The sequence below is a fragment of the Chelonia mydas genome, chromosome 3, assembly GCF_015237465.2.
Source record: "Chelonia mydas isolate rCheMyd1 chromosome 3, rCheMyd1.pri.v2, whole genome shotgun sequence".
Taxonomy (NCBI): Eukaryota; Metazoa; Chordata; order Testudines; family Cheloniidae; genus Chelonia; species Chelonia mydas.
This window is the reverse complement of record NC_057851.1, coordinates 193,395,799-193,413,433: the sequence shown is the minus strand read 5'-3', so window position 1 is coordinate 193,413,433 and position 17,635 is coordinate 193,395,799. Positions and strand designations below refer to the sequence as shown.

Here is a 17,635-nt window from a genome sequence, read left to right as displayed (position 1 = left end):
CTCCAGAACAGTCATCTGTTTTTGCAGATAATAGAACTACTAAAAGAGTCCTGAAAACAAGTTATGGTGAAAGTCAGAAACTCCAAAATCATGTTTATGATGACAAAAGAAATATTTATGAAAATAAATGAGAAGATGGCATATGATTAAAGAACATATTGAAAGAGCTGCACTAAATCCTAACTGCGTGAATCCCATTATTATTAAGAGCTGCACAGCTAAAACCTTCAACAACTTTGAAAGTTTACTGATGGGGTAGAACAAATAAATACAATAATCAGGGTTCCAAGTATTAAGTTTTACACAGGAAATCAAAATGATACAATGGATTGTTATATTGGTGACCTACCTGTCTATATATCATATATAGCACACTTAATAAACAGAAGCAAAGTACAGTATTTTTTATTGTAATGTTTTATTGTAATGTTTTATTGTAATGTTTTATTGTAATGTTTTATTGTAATGTTATATTCATAACATTTTTCTATAACAGATATTGCTCACTGTACCAAACCAATTGCACAACATAGGTGTAATGGAGTTTCTGGATTGTAATAATGACTCTGCTAGGTAACAAGTACGAAGGCAAACTTTTGTTCATTATCTAACGGAAAGAAAATAATAGACACTTACTATCACAGAACAATCAAACTTTGTGCCACTGATTGTGGTTGAAAATATCTGGCATCTATTCAATCCCAGCACATGTGCCTAAAAGTACCAACTCCTGAGTTAGTCAGCTGTGATGTTTTAATATTTTCTTTTTTGTGTAATCTTTTATGTATTATATAACATCTATTCGTGTTTTTTGCAGAGGGCAAACGATGAGCAGGGTGGTCAAACAGGTGGAGGCAGAGTAAGGGGGGGCAGATAGGCAAAATCAGGGATAGAGGATAGGAGCTGGGGTTAAAAAAGGAATAGAGGCACTGCTAGAGAGTGATGGAAGGGGACTACTGCAGATTATAGAGAGGTAGAGAATATAAAATGGAGTGAGCAATCTGCAGTGTTTGCAGAAATAGGATGTAGGTGACAGAAGGGCTCCTCCCCCTCTCCCCACAAGCTGAACAACACATCTCAGCACCCACTTCTCAGGGCCGGTAAGGAGGGGGGTGAGGGAGACATGGGGTAATCAGGGCTATAAACTCCACTGAAAACTATATTTTTGTTAGTTCTCAGTAGAGTGTGTAGCCTGCTCAGTAAAAAGAAAATGAAGCAGGGGTCCCATACAACATTCCCTCTACATTTGTTACAGAAATTGAAATGTACGGAGTGAATGAGGTGGGAAGAAAAGGGATAGCCTCATGATCAAGGCAGCTGAAAGCTGCCCTTGGGCACTGGATTCTATCCCTGCCTCAGCCACAAGAGTTTCTACATGATGTTGGGCAAATCACTTAAAGCAAGCTTTTCAAAGATGGTCACAAATTGTGTATTTTCTTGGTGCTTGATTTGAGACCCTGTAGTCTGATTTGCAGAAACACTCTCAGCTGCAAGTGAAATTAATGGAAGCTGTGCTTTTAACATATAAAGTGCTACACAATGCTAAGTATTTTGAAAAATCAGGTCTTAAGCACCTCAAATTGGACAGCCAAAATTATTGCAAACCTTTTACCTTAATCTTCCTGTGCCTGGGTTCCTGCTCTATAAAATGGGGATACTAGCTCCTCATCTCACAAGAGTATTACGAGAATAAATTAATGTTTGTGAAGCATGCAGATACTAGAGAAGAGAGCCATACAAAAGCTCATGAAGAAACTAATAATTCTGTCTTCAAAGCATGGTTTGAATAGCATGCAGTAAATAAGACATGGAGTCACATAAGGATATAACAAAATATTAAATAGCTGCTCACTCAGTCAGCACTGGCCATTCGGTGGACTGAATGAGTCAGGGGTCTTGTGGAAAAGTACAATGTGATTAGATAATTAAAGACTGAATCATACTGCATACACACAAGGAGGCTGTATTAAGGTTGCACAGGCAACCTTAATTCTGGCACTTCCTAAATTTTGAATGCTACACTTTGCAACCTTCATCTTCCTTTAATGTAGTTTTTTGTGTGTAATAACACATATTTGCATATATAGTTTGAATGTATAGAATACAGTATAGTCTGAATTCTCAATCATGTGTTGCTAAAATTTTGGCTATGTCTGAGTGCACACTAGACTATTAATGTTTAGTTTTTCTAACAAAATGGTAAATATAATTGCAAATGTTTATAACTGGAGTAGGAATCAGACAAGTAGCTTAATGAGCAACTATGCTTGACATTAAAATTCTGTTTATAGACTCTGATCCAGCATAGTAGTCTCTTAGTATATTATTTATGCTGCTTTGGAACCTTTTCAAATAAATATGAAGATCAAAATAATGCAGATGAAAACTAAACTAATTTTGATCTTCAACTATATATGACAAATCCAAAATCAGATTGGCTGTCTCCACTGCCACTTGCAGACCACTACATTTTGCAGTAAAACAGTCCAGTACAAGATCGTCAGTGGAGTTTATAGAAGGCTCATTAGAGCAGCTTTGTGGAGTAAAAGGGATACATTGGCTTCGTAAAACTGTCCAGTTGAGATTCTGCTGGTTATTGTAAATCCCACAACCACACTTCAAAACTAAATCTGACCAGTTACAGTCAGAGGGAAAACCTGATTGAACAGACCACAAATGTCCATAAACCATATCAGTAAGAACTTCACCATCATCGTGCTCCAGGCAGCAAGCTACACACTCCAGCGAGTGGCAAAAGGCATCAGCAACCAACTGGTATTGTGTCCGAGAACAATCTATGGCTTTCAAAACACTAGTAGGAAGGGTAAAACTCTAAAAAGATAAAGTAATAAAAATAATTAGACAACTGTAAATATGTGTACTTTGCACAAACAGGAAAACAAACTAGTAAACATCTTATTTATTACTGAGCACACACAAAATAGTCTCCTACCAAACTACTGGATAATAGCTTTGCTGTTTTTAATAAAAGCAATTTTCCCTCTCTTGGTATTAACACCTCCTCATCAATTATTGGGAGTGGACGACATCCACCCTGACCCAAAATTGGTCTTCAACATTGGCTCTCCACTTGTAAGGTAACTCCCTTCTCTTCATGTGCCAATATATATTTATGCCTGTATTTGTAATTTTCACTCAATGCATCTGAAGAAGTGGGTTTTTTATCCATGAAAGCTTATGCCCAAATAAATCTGTTAGTCTTTAAGGTGACACCAGACTCCTCGTTGTTTTTGTTTTCAACAAGCAGTCCAAGTTAACATTTTTAACTGAGGAAAAAATTGTTAATGTGATGGCACAATTCAAATATCAAAGGTTTCCCACAAGTAAAATCAAAGCCCAAAAAAGTCTTATCCTTATTAGCATTCAAGACAAAATAATTCTATACACTTCTTGTTTTCAATTAAATATTATAGGAATAAAATGAACGAACTTTTGCTATGGTAAATGGAAATCTGAAGACCTGTCAAAGAATACAAATACAGTATTTCTTACGTAATAAGTCCTGAGGCAGTATTTATCAGCACATTAAAATCTCATACGATTTCATTTTATATTAGTCATTCTTTGGAAAATAAAATGCAACACTTAATGTCAACTGAATCTGCTAAAGACAAGTGAGATGCTTCAACTCTGTTCGTAATCCCACATAAACTAAATTCCTTGTCATCTTAAGTGAATTAAGCAGTTTTAAATATTCTCTCAAGGCCTTACATACCTTGTATCTTATGTATGAGGCCAAATGAGTTTCTGTGCAGCCACCTCCTAACAGTGCCAATGGTTGCTTGATTGTTAGCTGTAAGACATGTTCTGCAGTTTGACATGCAAGCTGAAGAGCAAGAAAAAATTGTCATTGCATAGATCACTAAAGCAGAAAAAAAATCTTGTTTTAAAAAGGCTTAAAAATTTTGTTTTTTAGGATATACTTTTAAAGTGCAGTTCTTCTCTAAGACGTGTAAATGTACAGATGGCACTTGCTTACTCATAGATCTGCTCTGGGTGATTTCAGTATCATAGCTGCTTACATAGTGAACAAACCAGCTTTTGGTATTCACGCTGCTTAACATTGCAGACCACAGCCAAGAGCGCTGCATTCTGTTCCTCATTTTGCATAATCAAAATTACAGTACTTACTAAGTTTCAATCAGTTACACACATGGAGCCCCATGTCAGCATAGAACCACACTTTAACTATTTAAATTACTCAAGTGTGAGTGTTTCCAAGTGAAGGGTCAGCAGTGACCCTGAAACTTTCCTCACACAATGGAGAAAAAGTGAAATAACATCCTCCATTTCTTTCCACAGTGGTGGCCTCTAAAAAGGGGGAGAAATAACTATGTGCAAAATGGTCTGGAAAAAATTCTTTGTTTCTGCTGTATTCATTGAGATGGGCTGGTGATCAAGGAAAAGTCTTCTGGTTATAGTGACTGAAACTGTTAATAAACCTTTTGTCACACAATGCTCTTCCAACCTTCTCCCTTCAGAAGAGTATACATTTTTATTAGATATTTTGAAAAACTTTGCCTACCTTCAGCTCATCCCATGCCATTTCATTTCTGTTACAGAGTATCAAGCTGCAGACAAGTGTGTCATTGGGAATTAGATGCAAGAAATGTTTTGAAACAAAACTCTCAGTGCGCAAGTCCTTCAGACTGCCATAACAAGTAGGAGATACAGAATGTAGGGCAGCAATGGGCTGTGAACCTGTACAATTAAGAAAAAGCAAAGAACAGCATCTATTATCTTATCAGAATAGCTGTCTACTGTGTACTGTAGAACATGGACTGAAAGGTTGTTTTGCTTATATTTTAAAGTTACAAATGCTTTTCAAGACATATTCATGTAAATTTTCAAACTATGATGGAAGTCATGCAGACACAAACCAGTACAGTGCTTTGAAAATATAGGTTCTGGTACTAGTTAATTATAAAAGTAGGAATTTGATTATTTAGATTAGGCAATTTAAAAAGGCTGCATCTGTAAGCAATGTTTACCATGGGACTCTAGCCCTGAGTGCTGTAAGCAGCATCCATGTGTCAGCTTTAGAGCTGGCCAGAAAAGGTTTTCATTAATGTTTGAAAATCTGGTTACAACCAGCTGTGGCCATATTCTGCTACTCTCACTGGTGACATGTCTTGCTCAGATTGGAAAGGTAGATTGAAAAGACTGGAGAAAAAGAATTTCTGCTGCACAGAATGGCAAGCAAAGAGATTTAAAATTGTAACACTGAACTTCTTAGTTTTCAAGCTTTTAATTAAAACTTTATAAATATTGTATTTAAGGAGAAAAAATGATTACCCTTAACTTGACTTTACCAAAGTTGTCTGGGAATATAATTTTCTGAACCTTCACTTCCCACCTTTTTTTTTCCCCCCCAAATAGAAATAATTTTAAATCTGTTTCCTTATTAAAGGTTTCATCTTTATGATAGTCATATATTTCATTCTCTTAAAAGATCCAGTGACTTGCCCTCTTGAGGGTTTTGTATGTTGGTAAGTTATAGCAAAATAGCTGAACCAATTTCAATGAAAAACTCAAGAACTGCCAAGATGCAATCTGGCTGCAGCAGAGATTAAAAGAAAACAGGAATTCAAGTTACAACATATGCACATGAACTAAGACTTCAGCTCGGATAGTAGTTTAAAATGTGTTGGACCTATTAAATAGGTATAAACTTTTTTGTAAAACAAATGACATTTGATTTAAAATAATGAAAGCATTACTGTAGGCATTTTCCCATTGTAACTTTGTACCTCCTGCCTCACCATTACCAGATTATGGCTTTTCATAACAATATCCCTATTTATTTCTTTATGAACAGTGGCACACAAATATTGGGCCCAAATCGGACCCAGGCTAAAGTTGTTATAAGTTAGCGAAGGAAGCTTCTAAACTGATGCCGATACTAGAGATGAGTGTATTACAAGTACCTAGATGTTTAAACTGATGAGGAAAGCCACGATGTTGTATAACATCAAAAACATCTGTTCAGTAGCACCAGGTAATCACTATGCTTGGTATGCAAACTTTTGGCATTTTGATTAACTAAAAACAGAGGGGGAAATGTTTGATGGTTACAAAAAATGTGAAGATTTTATTTTCAATCTTGACAGTGTAGTAGTGGAGTGTATTTGGCAATGCTATTTTTATATTAATTAAAGTCTTTATCTCCTGAGACTGTTCTATTTTTAGCCAGGAAAACAGCTACTGGTTCATAAAGGCAAAAGAACACCAGAAATCTTAAGAGTTAATGAGAAATAAGAGCACAGCTCTTACAGTATCTAGCAACACAGAAAGAATTTGGGTTCTGTCTGTAACTTTTTCCAATCACTAGTTCAGGACTAAAGTACTTTGAAAGTTAACTAATCCTGAAAAAGTCTGCATTGTTTCAAAGCTTTTCTAAGGATGGCAAGTCCTGATGTATTAGACCCTAATCATATAATTCTTATGTTTCTCTTTCCCCACCCTTGAACACACAGACTCCAATTCTACTCACAACTCTGACATTATAGCAACTGAATTTAATGTTTTACCATCTGAAGCTAGGTCCTACATTTTCAAATAGTACTGTATAAATGTACAGCTGTGTTTTCTACCTATAACTGTTGTCACAGCTATCATGACACTAAAATTTTTGAACCTGAAGTGGAGAGGAAAGGAAAATAGTAATTGGAATGTCATTTTGTGATCTGAAATCAACACCACAAATGACTAGGAGCAATTTCTATACATATATTTAGAAAGATGAGATTCTTCTCACTTTTCACTAGCAAATCTCACCATTTCTAGTCTTGGTATTTCACAAAACATACTTAACTATTGTAACCATTTAGCCATGCTTTTTTAGCACTGGTTCAGGAATGATAGCGCATCTTGGCTCATGCGCAGTACAACTTTTATTTCCTTGATAAAGACATTACTTGCCAGTGGAATTTTTTTTTAAATGGTCTCTATTTTACAGTATATGAGCTATACATCGAGTGTTTATACCAAATAATTAAATCTTCCATTATTGTTTAATGTTATATAAAACACAGGGTTTAGAGCTTGATTCTATCTGCTCTAGGTAACAGAGTGGGTAATTGTCTTGTAAATATCATTTATTGTGCTTCTGTAGACACATGCAGTAATGACTTTTATGAAACAACTTATAGGATATGGCCACATATGTGAAGGCAGGATCAAGCTCTCTTTGCCAAAGAGTTTGAAATAAAGATGTATATCATGAGATTCTAGTTTGTTGGATTTCAAACAGTACACTATTCAATCTTAGCAAATTGATGATACATAAGATACATTCATCTCAGATACAGGAAAGATGGATTACAATCTTACTTTATGACATTTCTATGTTTCCTTTGAGACTAATGTTATGGATGCCATGTACAAAGTTCATTTATTACCTGTCATTTGACTCAGGGGTTCCATCATAGATACTCCAATTCTGTCTATAGTGATGACATGGTGCTCTTTCAGGTATTGTTTCAAAGATGGGTGGATAACTTTCTGGCACACTACAAGGCCTACTCGGTCATTAACCAACTGCTTTCCTAAATTAAGCAACTGATCCAATACTGCTACTTCTAGAGAAATTCCATGATGGACAATTACAGTTCCTTCTCCAATATTGGAAAAGTCTCCTGACATAGAGATACAGAAGAGTGCCATCTTGATAGTGCTTGAAGAAACTCTTTTGACAGGAAACGTTCTTGCCAATTGAAATTCTGGTACTTCTATTAGTAGTCCAGGTAACACAGTAGAATCCATAACTCTTTTTTCCTTCACAGGAACAATTACACACTTTCCTAAAACAACATTAGTTTCAATGGTATGCGGAATTGTAACCAAAAAAGCCTTTAAAACCAATGTGCTGAGGTGATTGGCTTCTGTTTTGTTAAGCATGCAGGCAGGTTTGCTTGCTAATATGCTACGTACCAAAGAAAGAAGAGTCTTAATACTGTCAAAATCCACTGATATTCGGCAACCACAGGCCTCAGACTTGAGATAGTCAGTACATAAGCTCAAAAGATGTCTACTTATTTTAGTGACAGTACAGGCCGCAAAGTTTATTCTTTGAAAATTTTCAACCAAGCTACAGCAAAGAATGGCTGTAAATAAGCCACAGTCGCTGAAGCGTGATATATGATTCTGTACAGAGGCTGTCAGAACCTTTAATACTGGATGGGTGATAGAAAGGCCACCAAGCAAGGCAGAAGATTGTGAAGTTGTGCGAACGTAGCCTCCCATACCATTGTGGAGCTGTTTGAGTCTACCAGTAGGGCCATAGCAAGACTTTACTATTCCACTTAACACAGACAGAGAGAAACTAACTCTCTCTTTAGTTAGAGGTTCATTAGTACACAATGAAGGCTTTTTAGCTTCAATGCGAGACATCTTCAAGACAAGATTTTCATTCTGACCAACAAAATTTCAAGTTTATTCCATTTTCCTTGAATCCATAAATTATAGATGTTTTAATCTACAGAAGTATATTTTTACTCTTTGTAACCAAGCACATTATAAAAGAGAAACCTTGCATACAGAATGACAACTATGTCCATGTAGCTGTTCATAGTTTAATATTTAACAAATTATACAACTATAAGTGATAAGTTAATATGTGATGATTGCAGAAAATTACTTCATTCTCCAAGATCCTTTTGTTTAATTTCCAAGGCTGATTTAGCAGAGTTCTTTGCAGCTCTTTGTATAAAATAGGTACCAAGATGAACACCCAGAAATGAAAGCCCTGCCACAAGCAGCCAGTTCTTTTTAATCCAGCTAGTTTTTCTCATTTTTTCTTTTGACGGTAAGATTGCAGATGCAAACTTTCAAGGTTAATTATACCTACAATAAAGAAACAACAGGATATTAGTATAACCTTTTATACAATATATTGTATAGTGACTACAACTGTCTCTCATGAGAAATCAGATTGTATCTATGTTAATAATCGATAACTGAGCAAATCAGCATTGATTTAAGGCAAGACCACTAATTTGGCACCTTTATTCTTCCCCAAACACAGTGTGTGTGCATGCACACATAAACACTTAACTGTACTACGTTTTAATAGGGCTGTCAACATGTGCTGGGTCATCATCCAAGACTGCTATAACATGAAATATATGGCACAATGCGGGTAAAACAGAGCAGGCGACACACAATTCTCCTCCAATTTAATTAATACATTATTTTTGTAATAAGTGTCATCAACATGGAAGCATGTCCTCTGCAATGGTGGCCGAAGCATGAAGGGGCATACGAATATTTAGCATATCTGGAACGTAAATATCTTGCAATGCCAGCTCTCACTTTCTGCTGACATTGTAAATACAAAGACGGCAGCATTATCTCCTGTAAATGTAAACAAACTTGTTTGTCTTAGAGATTGGCTGAACAAGAAGTAGGACTGAGTGGACTTGTAGGCTCTGAAGTTTTACATTGTTTTGTTTTTGAGTGCAGTTATGTAACAAAAAAAATCTACCTTTGTAAGTTGCACTTTCACGACAAAGAGACTGCTCTACAGTACTTGTACGAGGTGAATTAAAAATATTATTTTTTGTTTATGATTTTTACAGTGCAAATATTTATAATAATAATAATATATACTTTGATTTCAGTTACAACACAGAATACAATATATATGAAAATGTAGAAAAACATCCAAAATATTTAATAAATTTCAACTGGTATTCTATTGTTTAACTGTGCAATTAAAACTGCGATTAATTTTTTTGAGTTAATCGCATGAGTTAACGTCAATTAATCGAAAGCCCTACTTTTTAACTGAGATGAGAAAACCTGCTACAGTTAAATATAGTGCAGGAAGGCACTGCTCAAACACTTATGCATTTCTGCCAGTTAACCTCTTCAATGATGACTTGTAATATCCATCCCATTTTACCCAAGTCTTCAGAGAGCAGGCCCTTACCAACTCTAACAGATTGTGCTAAAATAGGAGTCTATATTGATTTTGATAACCTCATTTTACTTTAGATCTATACAGGTAAGAAGCTAGTGCATTAATACCAACCTCCCTAAATGTGCAATCACTTCAAAACAAAATGTTTTCTTGTGTTCAGAAGTCTAGGAACTCATTTCCTTTTTTATGGGGCGGGGGGCATAGAATGGCCCTTTAACTTGTAGCCCTGTGACGCCTTGACATGTTTAAATTTACACACTTTTCTCCACTCACTTCTAAATACTTCAAAATTTAAAGGTGTTATTTTTAAATTTAAAATTAATATTCTTTGAGCTATTGTAATCATCCACCATTTTAGCACTCAGTGGCTTACACTTCTGAAACCTTGTTCAAGACATGTTTAAATCCTTAAATCACATCAAACTGGTGGAAAACAAAATACCAAGCTAGTAATAAAAATAATTCAGACTAAAATTATGTAATTAAATTGTTGCACAAGATGTTAAATATAAGGATTTTAAATATACTGTGCTGTGAGTTGAGATTAAGTGATACATTCATTTTAAAACATTTAATTATCCCTAAGCTAACAACACTGATAATGTTATTTCTTTAATAGTATATCTCACTTATTCCTACTTAGTAAGAATTTAAATACTATTCTGGAGTGGGAAAGGACAGATTCTATGAGTGGGGAATCCTGGCCTCATTGTAGTCAATGGGAGTTTTACGATTAACTTCATTTAAACCAGGATTTTACCCTATATATCTAGGTTTATAGTTAAAGGTGACTTACATAGTTTTTCAAAAACAATGAAGTGCTTTAGTTATGTGCCAAAAGTCCTTAAAAACAATAGTATCTATACCTACCTATGCATTTATATAACATAACTATGTTATCTAGACATCTCCTGCACAAGTTTTTCTAAACATATTTGTTTGGTCTTCATTTTCCTCCAAAGTACTAATGGCTAGCTCTATTCTACTGTAACTTGCAGAACGCATTATTTTATGAAGCTACAACTGTCACTGAGCCATGTTTGTTGGTAGAGTTGACCCTCTTGGACTTGCACATGTTTATTAGATGGACTTTAAAAGCCTTTTTAAGATAATAATAAAATAACTTGAAGCCATACAATAAAAGTCACTTAGCTGAACACTTATAGGCTAATTCCATAGTCTAGCAGGATTTAGCTGCAGTTTTGAAAACACAGACTGATGGATTTTCGAGTGTAATAGCAGAATGGGAGCTGTACACAAGAAAAAGGTATAGAGTAATTTATGTACTGAATTGCCTTCTAACTCCTGCTATGTGGTGTATTCAGTACTTAACAGTAGGGTTAACTCACTTTCAGAAAAATTAAACAGAAAGAAAAGGCTAGAAGGTAATCTATGACAAGATTATAATTGTTAGAAATTTGATTATCATATGAATTATATACTACATTAAGTATTTCAGTCTGGCTAGGTAGGGAACTTACCTTTTATATATAGTACTACTGTTATTTTCCTTTTTTTTGACTTTCATGTTGCATCACATATGTCACAATGCCAGGTTCTGGTGCATAGTCCTCTCTTTTTGTTTGGAAAATAGAATTGGACTTGATGTTAAACCACCCCCAGTGTATCAGCCCAAGGCTAGTTCCCATAACAATCAAAACTTTGTAGTTCTTCCAGATGGTTTTAAGGCCCATACTGGCATCTACCTATGTAAAGACAGTTGATCATTTTATTTTAAACATGTTCCAATAAATATTTCTCCCCAACCACTATAATAGCACAGTACAGCCAAATCTGAATGTTAACATTTTTAATTATATTGCAGCATGCCAAATGATTAAGAACAAAAAGTGACAGAAGGAAGCCTTGCTTAGTGAACTTTAAAATTGTCTTTAAAAATAACCTCAGTTCAGATACCTAAAAAGAAATGCTAATTGCTGTACTCGTTTTCCATGCAGTTATAAGCTATCCTGGTATAATTACTTCCATTTTGTTGGGGTTGTGCTGCTTTAACTATACCAGTTTTGTGTGTAAAACTTTTTTCTTTTTCAAAGAAGACTGAAAGGGTATACAACAGTATAAGATCTGCAAGGATCATAAGACTTTGCACTTATCATTCATAAATCTCAAAGCGCTTTTCAAAGGTTTTACAAAGGACGAAACTGAGGCACATCAGCCCCAATTCTGCAAACACATACACACCCATGTGAGTGTTGCAAGATCATGGTAACAGATACTAAAGGTATGTCTACACTATAAAAAAAACAAAACAAAACAAAAAACTCAAACCCAACAGCATTCACTCTCAGAGGCTGGGTCAACTGACTTGGGCTCATCCTATGGGGGTACAAAATAGTTGTGTACACATTCCCGCTCGGGCTCTGAAACCTGGTGAAGGGATGGGTCTCAGGGCCTCGGTGGGAATGTCTACATAGCTATTTTTACCTCCATAGTGTGAACCCAAATCACTTGATTCACACTCCAGGACTGGCTGCTATGGGTTTTGGGTTTTCTTTGCAGTGAAGACACATCCTAAGTGACTTCCCGCAAGTGTCACTGCACCTCAGTGGCAGTTGGAAATAAAATCCAGGTCTCCCGTTGTCCAACCCCATGCTTAGTTCACAAGAGCATATATGCTACCCTCATCCCTGCCCCTTTCAAGGGGATACTCAACCATTAACATAGTTCTGCTGTAAAACCAAAAGCTTCAACATCTATCTGAATGGTATTGTTAACCTGAATATGTTTTACTGCATCCTTTTATACGTTTTAGTGAATAACTTCTCCTCCTTCTCCACCAAGCAAACCACTCTTATACCCCCAGGAAGTTCTACTGTTGATAAGGATCCAGATTTTAAGCTCTTAGTCGGGGTCTCATTATTTTTCAGTAATAAGCTTCTTGTGCTATATTTACTTCTGGGGGAATTGTGCACCACTGCAGACACACAGAATTCATGTGTCACGCAGAATTTTTTCCCCGCAGAAAATACATTCTGCCAGAAAGGTGCTGAAGTTACTCCTTTCACCCATCAGGGGCCGCTGTTGCACCAGAACAGAGCAGCCACTCCCGGCGGGAGTAGCCCCAGCTGAGGACAGGGAAGAGAAAGAGGCTGCATTCCTCACAGCGCCCTGCCTATGGGGCCAGGTCAGGAGGCATGGGATATGGTGGGACAGACAGCATGGGGCACATGGGGCTGCTGTGGGGTCACAGACTGGGGTTCAAAAGGTCTGGGGGGGACTGATTGGGGCAGGAGCTGAATGGGAGTGGGGGTGCAAGGACACAGAGGAAGGAAGGTGCAGGGGCACATGGGGAGGGTGTGGCTGAGTGAGGGTGCAAGGACTCATAGGGATGGGGGAAGGGTTGCAGGGCCACATGGGAACAAGGGCAGATATGCCTGACTGAATGAGAGCATGCTAGGGTCTGCATGGTGGAGGCTCCCTAGCAATCCCGTCTCACCCCCAAAAAGCCTGTTCCATACTTCTCCCACCCACACCCAACAACTCTCCAAGTTCACACCAGGTTCCTTCCCAGCAATTACTCCCCTCTCCCCCAGCTCCTCGGTTACTCCTAACTCCCCCAAACCTTTGCACTGCTTCTGAGGGGTGTGGGAAATAAGTTTCTGTATTGTAGTTTAAATGAATTATTACTCAGAGTTCAGTATTAATATGTCTAGTAAGGAATTTATTCATCAAAAAACATTTCCTGAATCTTTTTTGTTGTCTTTATTGTTACAGATATAGTTGCCGAGAGGTATTTTGAAATAAATTACCAAAATAATTGAAACTGGCATGATTATATTGTTATTTTGACAAATAAAATATGCAGAATTTTAAAATACTGTGCACAGAATTTTTAATTTTTTTGGCACAGAATTCCCCCAGGAATATATATTGTACAAGATAATGGATTATTATTAGACAGGATCCTGAAAACAAAAATTATAGGGGCCGTGGTGTTTTTACTTTTTAACCCACTTTTCTGGGTGTGTTTTTTTTTTTGGGGGGGGGGGGGGGAGGTTGAGTGGAGGGTAGAAAGAAAGTAGGGGGAGAGGTAAGCAGCAACTCTTCTGGAGTAGAAAGAGGTTTGATGGGTTGTTGTAAAATAAGCCTGACCCCTAGAACTAGTCAGGTCTTTTCCCCACAAAGTCCTAATATTTTCAAATACCTTGAAACACTCCAAGGCCAGATCTGCATTTGAAAAGGTCTGCTGGAATAGCTATTGCTGCAAACCCTCCTTGGGTAGATGCAGGAAAGAAGTACTTTGCCAATATAGTTTATAGAAATTTGTTAAGCAAAATAAGCTATACAGTCCTAAGGCACTTTTATGCTGATATAACTGCATCTACTGCAGGACTTTTGCAACTATAGAAATGTCACACACACTAAAATACACCCCTAATCAACATTGCTATATAGGGAAAAGTTTTATAGTGTAGAGCTGTTCTAAGACACAGATTGCATTATGACGGGCTCTGAGAATTGCTCAGGTATATAGTTAGTCTTCCTAACACTATACGTATGTCTATGCGGTAGAAGGATCTGGTGCTGATAAACACCTCCTCTGTAAAACACTTTGAAATCTATACATGACAAGCACCACATGAGAGCTAAACATTACCATCACCATGACTAGAACGGATTAAAAATAATCCGACAATTTCTCAATTCCCCCTCCTCCATAACATTTCAAAACATGATAAAAATCAGCCAGTTCTACTAATGTGGGAAATGCTGCTGTAAACTCAAAAAGACAGGGAGTGAAAGGAAGGGCAGTGTTTCTAAATCTGTGCAGTTTAGCAACCCTTCTTGACTGTGTGTTTTGGCAGCTTGCCACAGACTACTTGACACTAGTGGGCATACAATGAGTGGTGGCGTGCACGCAAGATTTTCTTTGCTTTAGATTGTAATAAAACTTTCAGTGCCTAGTGACCCGATTGCCTTTTTTTGAATCCCAAGGGAGGTTACAATCTAGTGGTTTGCAAAAGGCACTGGACTGGGATTCAGGAGACCTGGGATGGATTTTGGCCTCAGGCACACAGGTCCTCTGTAACCCACTGTCTAGGGACTGCAGCTCAGGTGTGGGAAAGGAAACAAAAAAAACCCTGATAGGATATTGCACATACTGCAGTAATAGAGGCCATACAGTCCTACAGGTGGGTGGCTCTTAGGACTGGGACATCACTGGGGCTCTGAGGGGGCTCCAGGTTTTCTCTCATTCCCAGGTGCTTGCCTGGCTGGCTCTTGCTGAGGGGCTCAGGATCAACTATGAGGGTCAGAAAGGAATTCCCCCCCAGGTCAGACTGGCAGGGACCTTGGGGCTTTTCTGCCTTTCTCTGCAGCACATGTAGGTCATTTGCCAGTATCATCTGAGCACGTGACTGAATCAGTTCCCTGCCATGGGGGGCGGGGGTGTTGGGACACTGGCGAGCCTTGTCCCTCCTATTCTCTGCCCGTGGCCCCTAGTGGCCTAGTCCCGTGTCAGGTTCAGCGGGCGGCCCGTGACACACGGGGGGGTCAGAGCAGAGGCGCTGGTGACCCCCCCTGTGAATGGCTAACTTGGGGGCCTGCTCCCATTGACTTCACAGGGGCAGGATGTGACCCCAGAGAACAATCACTGCCGGCCCCTACGAACAAATCAAGGCGGGGGCCGGGGCGAGGAAGAGAACCAGCCGCCTCGCTGTAACCCTCAGCCGAGTTCCCTCTACCCACTCCCAGGAGGCATCAGCCCCGCTCGGCCCCCCCACGGATCCTCCTCACCTCCACTCGCACACCACCCGCCAACTCCCCCTCACGGGGCGACCAACCGGCAGCAGCCAACGCCTGCCGCGCGCGCGCGAGAAACACAGGGTCAGGGACCGTCCGAGAAGCCGGTGCAGGCCCTATGCTAGGGAGAAGTGGTAGCCTAGCCAAACGCCTGTCTGACCATCCGGAGCTACTCTCCTCCCGGAAATAGCCTAACGGGGATTTCAAAATGATTCCTACTCAGGAAAATGCCCGGACAACGGGAATTGTTTAAAACGTGTCGTCAGATCCCTCAGGCATCTGCGTAGGCACCTATGTAATCCAAACCCTAACGGTCGGAGGAAGGCCGATTACATACGCTTTTTGTAATTCGTTTATCCGGTGAGGGGGAATTATCGTCCCAAAGCCTCCCCACCCCTTTCCAATCGATTTAATTGGGTTAATTCGAATCTCCTCGCTTCCGTTGGACGTCCCCGGGTCATGTGACACCGGAGGGACACTCCGGAAAATACCCGGATGTCCGTGCGCGGTTGCCATTCCAAGTGGAATAAAGGCATGGGGTTCTTTGGTCGCCATTTTGGATTGAGGCCAGGCGACGCCATATTGGGTTGGGGCAGAGAGGCTCCATCGAGCGGCCATTTTGGATAGGGGCAGAGAAGCCGGTGGAGGCGAGCGAGAGCGACACGGGCGGTGTGGGGAGGGGCTGGAGCGTGAGTATCTCCCCCCCCCCCCCGAACCCGTTTAGCTCGGGTGGGTATGGCCCTGTTTCTACGGCAATATAATCTACTCCCCCAATAAACACCCCTCCCCCGCGCACCGTCAGGGGCCCCTGTCCGATGACCACCTCCCCCCGCCTCCAGGTCTCGTCCATTCTGCGCACCCAGCCGTTGCCACTGCTTGGCTCGGTCCTGCCCCCTGCAGCGAATGGCCAATCCCTCACTTCTGGGCGCCGAGCCCTTTGCATTCACCCCCCCTTCCAAACTGCCCCCCCCGTGCTGTCTGTCCCCTTGGCATTCATCCTGCAAACTGCCCCCACTGCTAGGGCTGCTTGCCTCCGTCGCATACACCCCCCAAACCTGTCTCTGCCCCCTTTGCATTCACCCCCAAACCAACCCACTGCAAGTGTTGCCTGTCCCCTTTGTGTTCCCCCACCCGCAAACTTCCCTGCCTCCTTTGCATTCACCCCCAAACCAACCCACCCCCAGTGCTGTCTGAATTACAATGATCAGACACATAGATGAACACGATTTGTTGGGGGAAGAGTCAACATGGCTTTTGTAAAGAGGGCCTTCCCAATCTATTAGAATTCTATGAGGGGGATTAACAAAGGTGGACCAGGGGGATCTAGTGGATATTTGTACTTGGACTTTCAGAAAGCCTTTGACAAGCAGGGCCGGCTCTAGGTTTTTTGCCGCCCCAAGCTCCAAGAGTGCAACTGCCCAAGGGAAAAAAAAAGGATGGCTGGAATGCTGCCGCTGGAATTGTGCCGCCCCGAGCACATGCTTGCTTTGCTGATGCCTAGAGCCGGTCCTGTTGACAAGGTCCCTCACCAAAGGTTTGGATGCAAAGCAAACAGTCATGGGCTAAGAGGGTAGGCCTTCTCATGGATTGGTAACTGGTTAAAAGACAGGCAGCAAAGGGTACGAGTAAATAGTCAGTTTTCACAGTGCAGAGAAAGGTAAATAGCGAGGTCCTCTAGGGATCTGTGCTGGGGCCAGTGCTGTTCAACATATTCATAAATGATCAGGAAAAAGCGGTAAACACTAAGGTGGCAAGATTTGCAGACAATATCAGGATAGTTAAGTCCAAAGCAGACTGTGAGGAGTTACAAAGGGGTCTCACAAAACTGGGTGACTAGGCAACAAAATGGCAGATAAAATTCAATGTTGATAAATGCAAAGTAATGCACATTGGAAAACATAATCCCAACTGTCCATACAAAATGATGGG

General features: G+C 39.6%; 3 protein-coding genes across 12 annotated transcripts in view; 1 reads left to right on the top strand and 2 right to left on the bottom strand.

Annotated features, from left to right (window-relative positions):
- Positions 1-389: 389 nt before the first annotated feature.
- LOC102944088 (MKKS centrosomal shuttling protein) lies at positions 390-8,412 on the bottom strand. Its single transcript, XM_027826548.3, has 4 exons — positions 7,422-8,412; positions 4,547-4,722; positions 3,737-3,847; positions 390-2,832 (listed from the first exon to the last, which is right to left on the bottom strand). The coding sequence occupies exons 1-4, from the start codon at positions 8,410-8,412 to the stop codon at positions 2,392-2,394; spliced, it is 1,719 nt and encodes a 572-aa protein (XP_027682349.2). The 3' UTR covers positions 390-2,391.
- A 13-nt stretch (positions 8,413-8,425) lies between these two features.
- MKKS (MKKS centrosomal shuttling protein) lies at positions 8,426-8,813 on the bottom strand. Its single transcript, XM_043544043.1, has one exon. The coding sequence runs from the start codon at positions 8,811-8,813 to the stop codon at positions 8,661-8,663; it is 153 nt and encodes a 50-aa protein (XP_043399978.1). The 3' UTR covers positions 8,426-8,660.
- A 7,333-nt stretch (positions 8,814-16,146) lies between these two features.
- LOC102945887 (SLX4 interacting protein) overlaps positions 16,147-17,635 on the top strand; it is a 125,510-nt gene continuing 124,021 nt past the window's right edge. For 5 of the 10 annotated variants that reach the window (XM_043544042.1, XM_037896141.2, XM_043544040.1 and 2 more), the window contains exon 1: positions 16,194-16,395. The gene's annotated coding sequence lies outside the window, so the exon portion shown is untranslated. Of the gene's footprint in view, positions 16,436-17,635 lie in introns of all 10 variants that reach the window. The other 5 variants (XM_043544041.1, XM_037896145.2, XM_037896140.2 and 2 more) reach the window with 3 other exon arrangements.

Bases quoted from the DNA above. Each gene is read 5' to 3' on its own strand.
- LOC102944088 (XM_027826548.3), bottom strand. From the start codon at position 8,412: ATGTCTCGCATTGAAGCTAAAAAGCCTTCATTGTGTACTAATGAACCT. The intron at 3,848-4,546 runs GTAGGCAAAGTT...CTTGCTCTTCAG, and splicing joins TGGCATGGGATGAGCTGAAG to CTTGCATGTCAAACTGCAGA. The intron at 2,833-3,736 runs GTATGTAAGGCC...TTATCTTTTTAG, and splicing joins CCTCATACATAAGATACAAG to AGTTTTACCCTTCCTACTAG.
- MKKS (XM_043544043.1), bottom strand. From the start codon at position 8,813: ATGAGAAAAACTAGCTGGATTAAAAAGAACTGGCTGCTTGTGGCAGGG.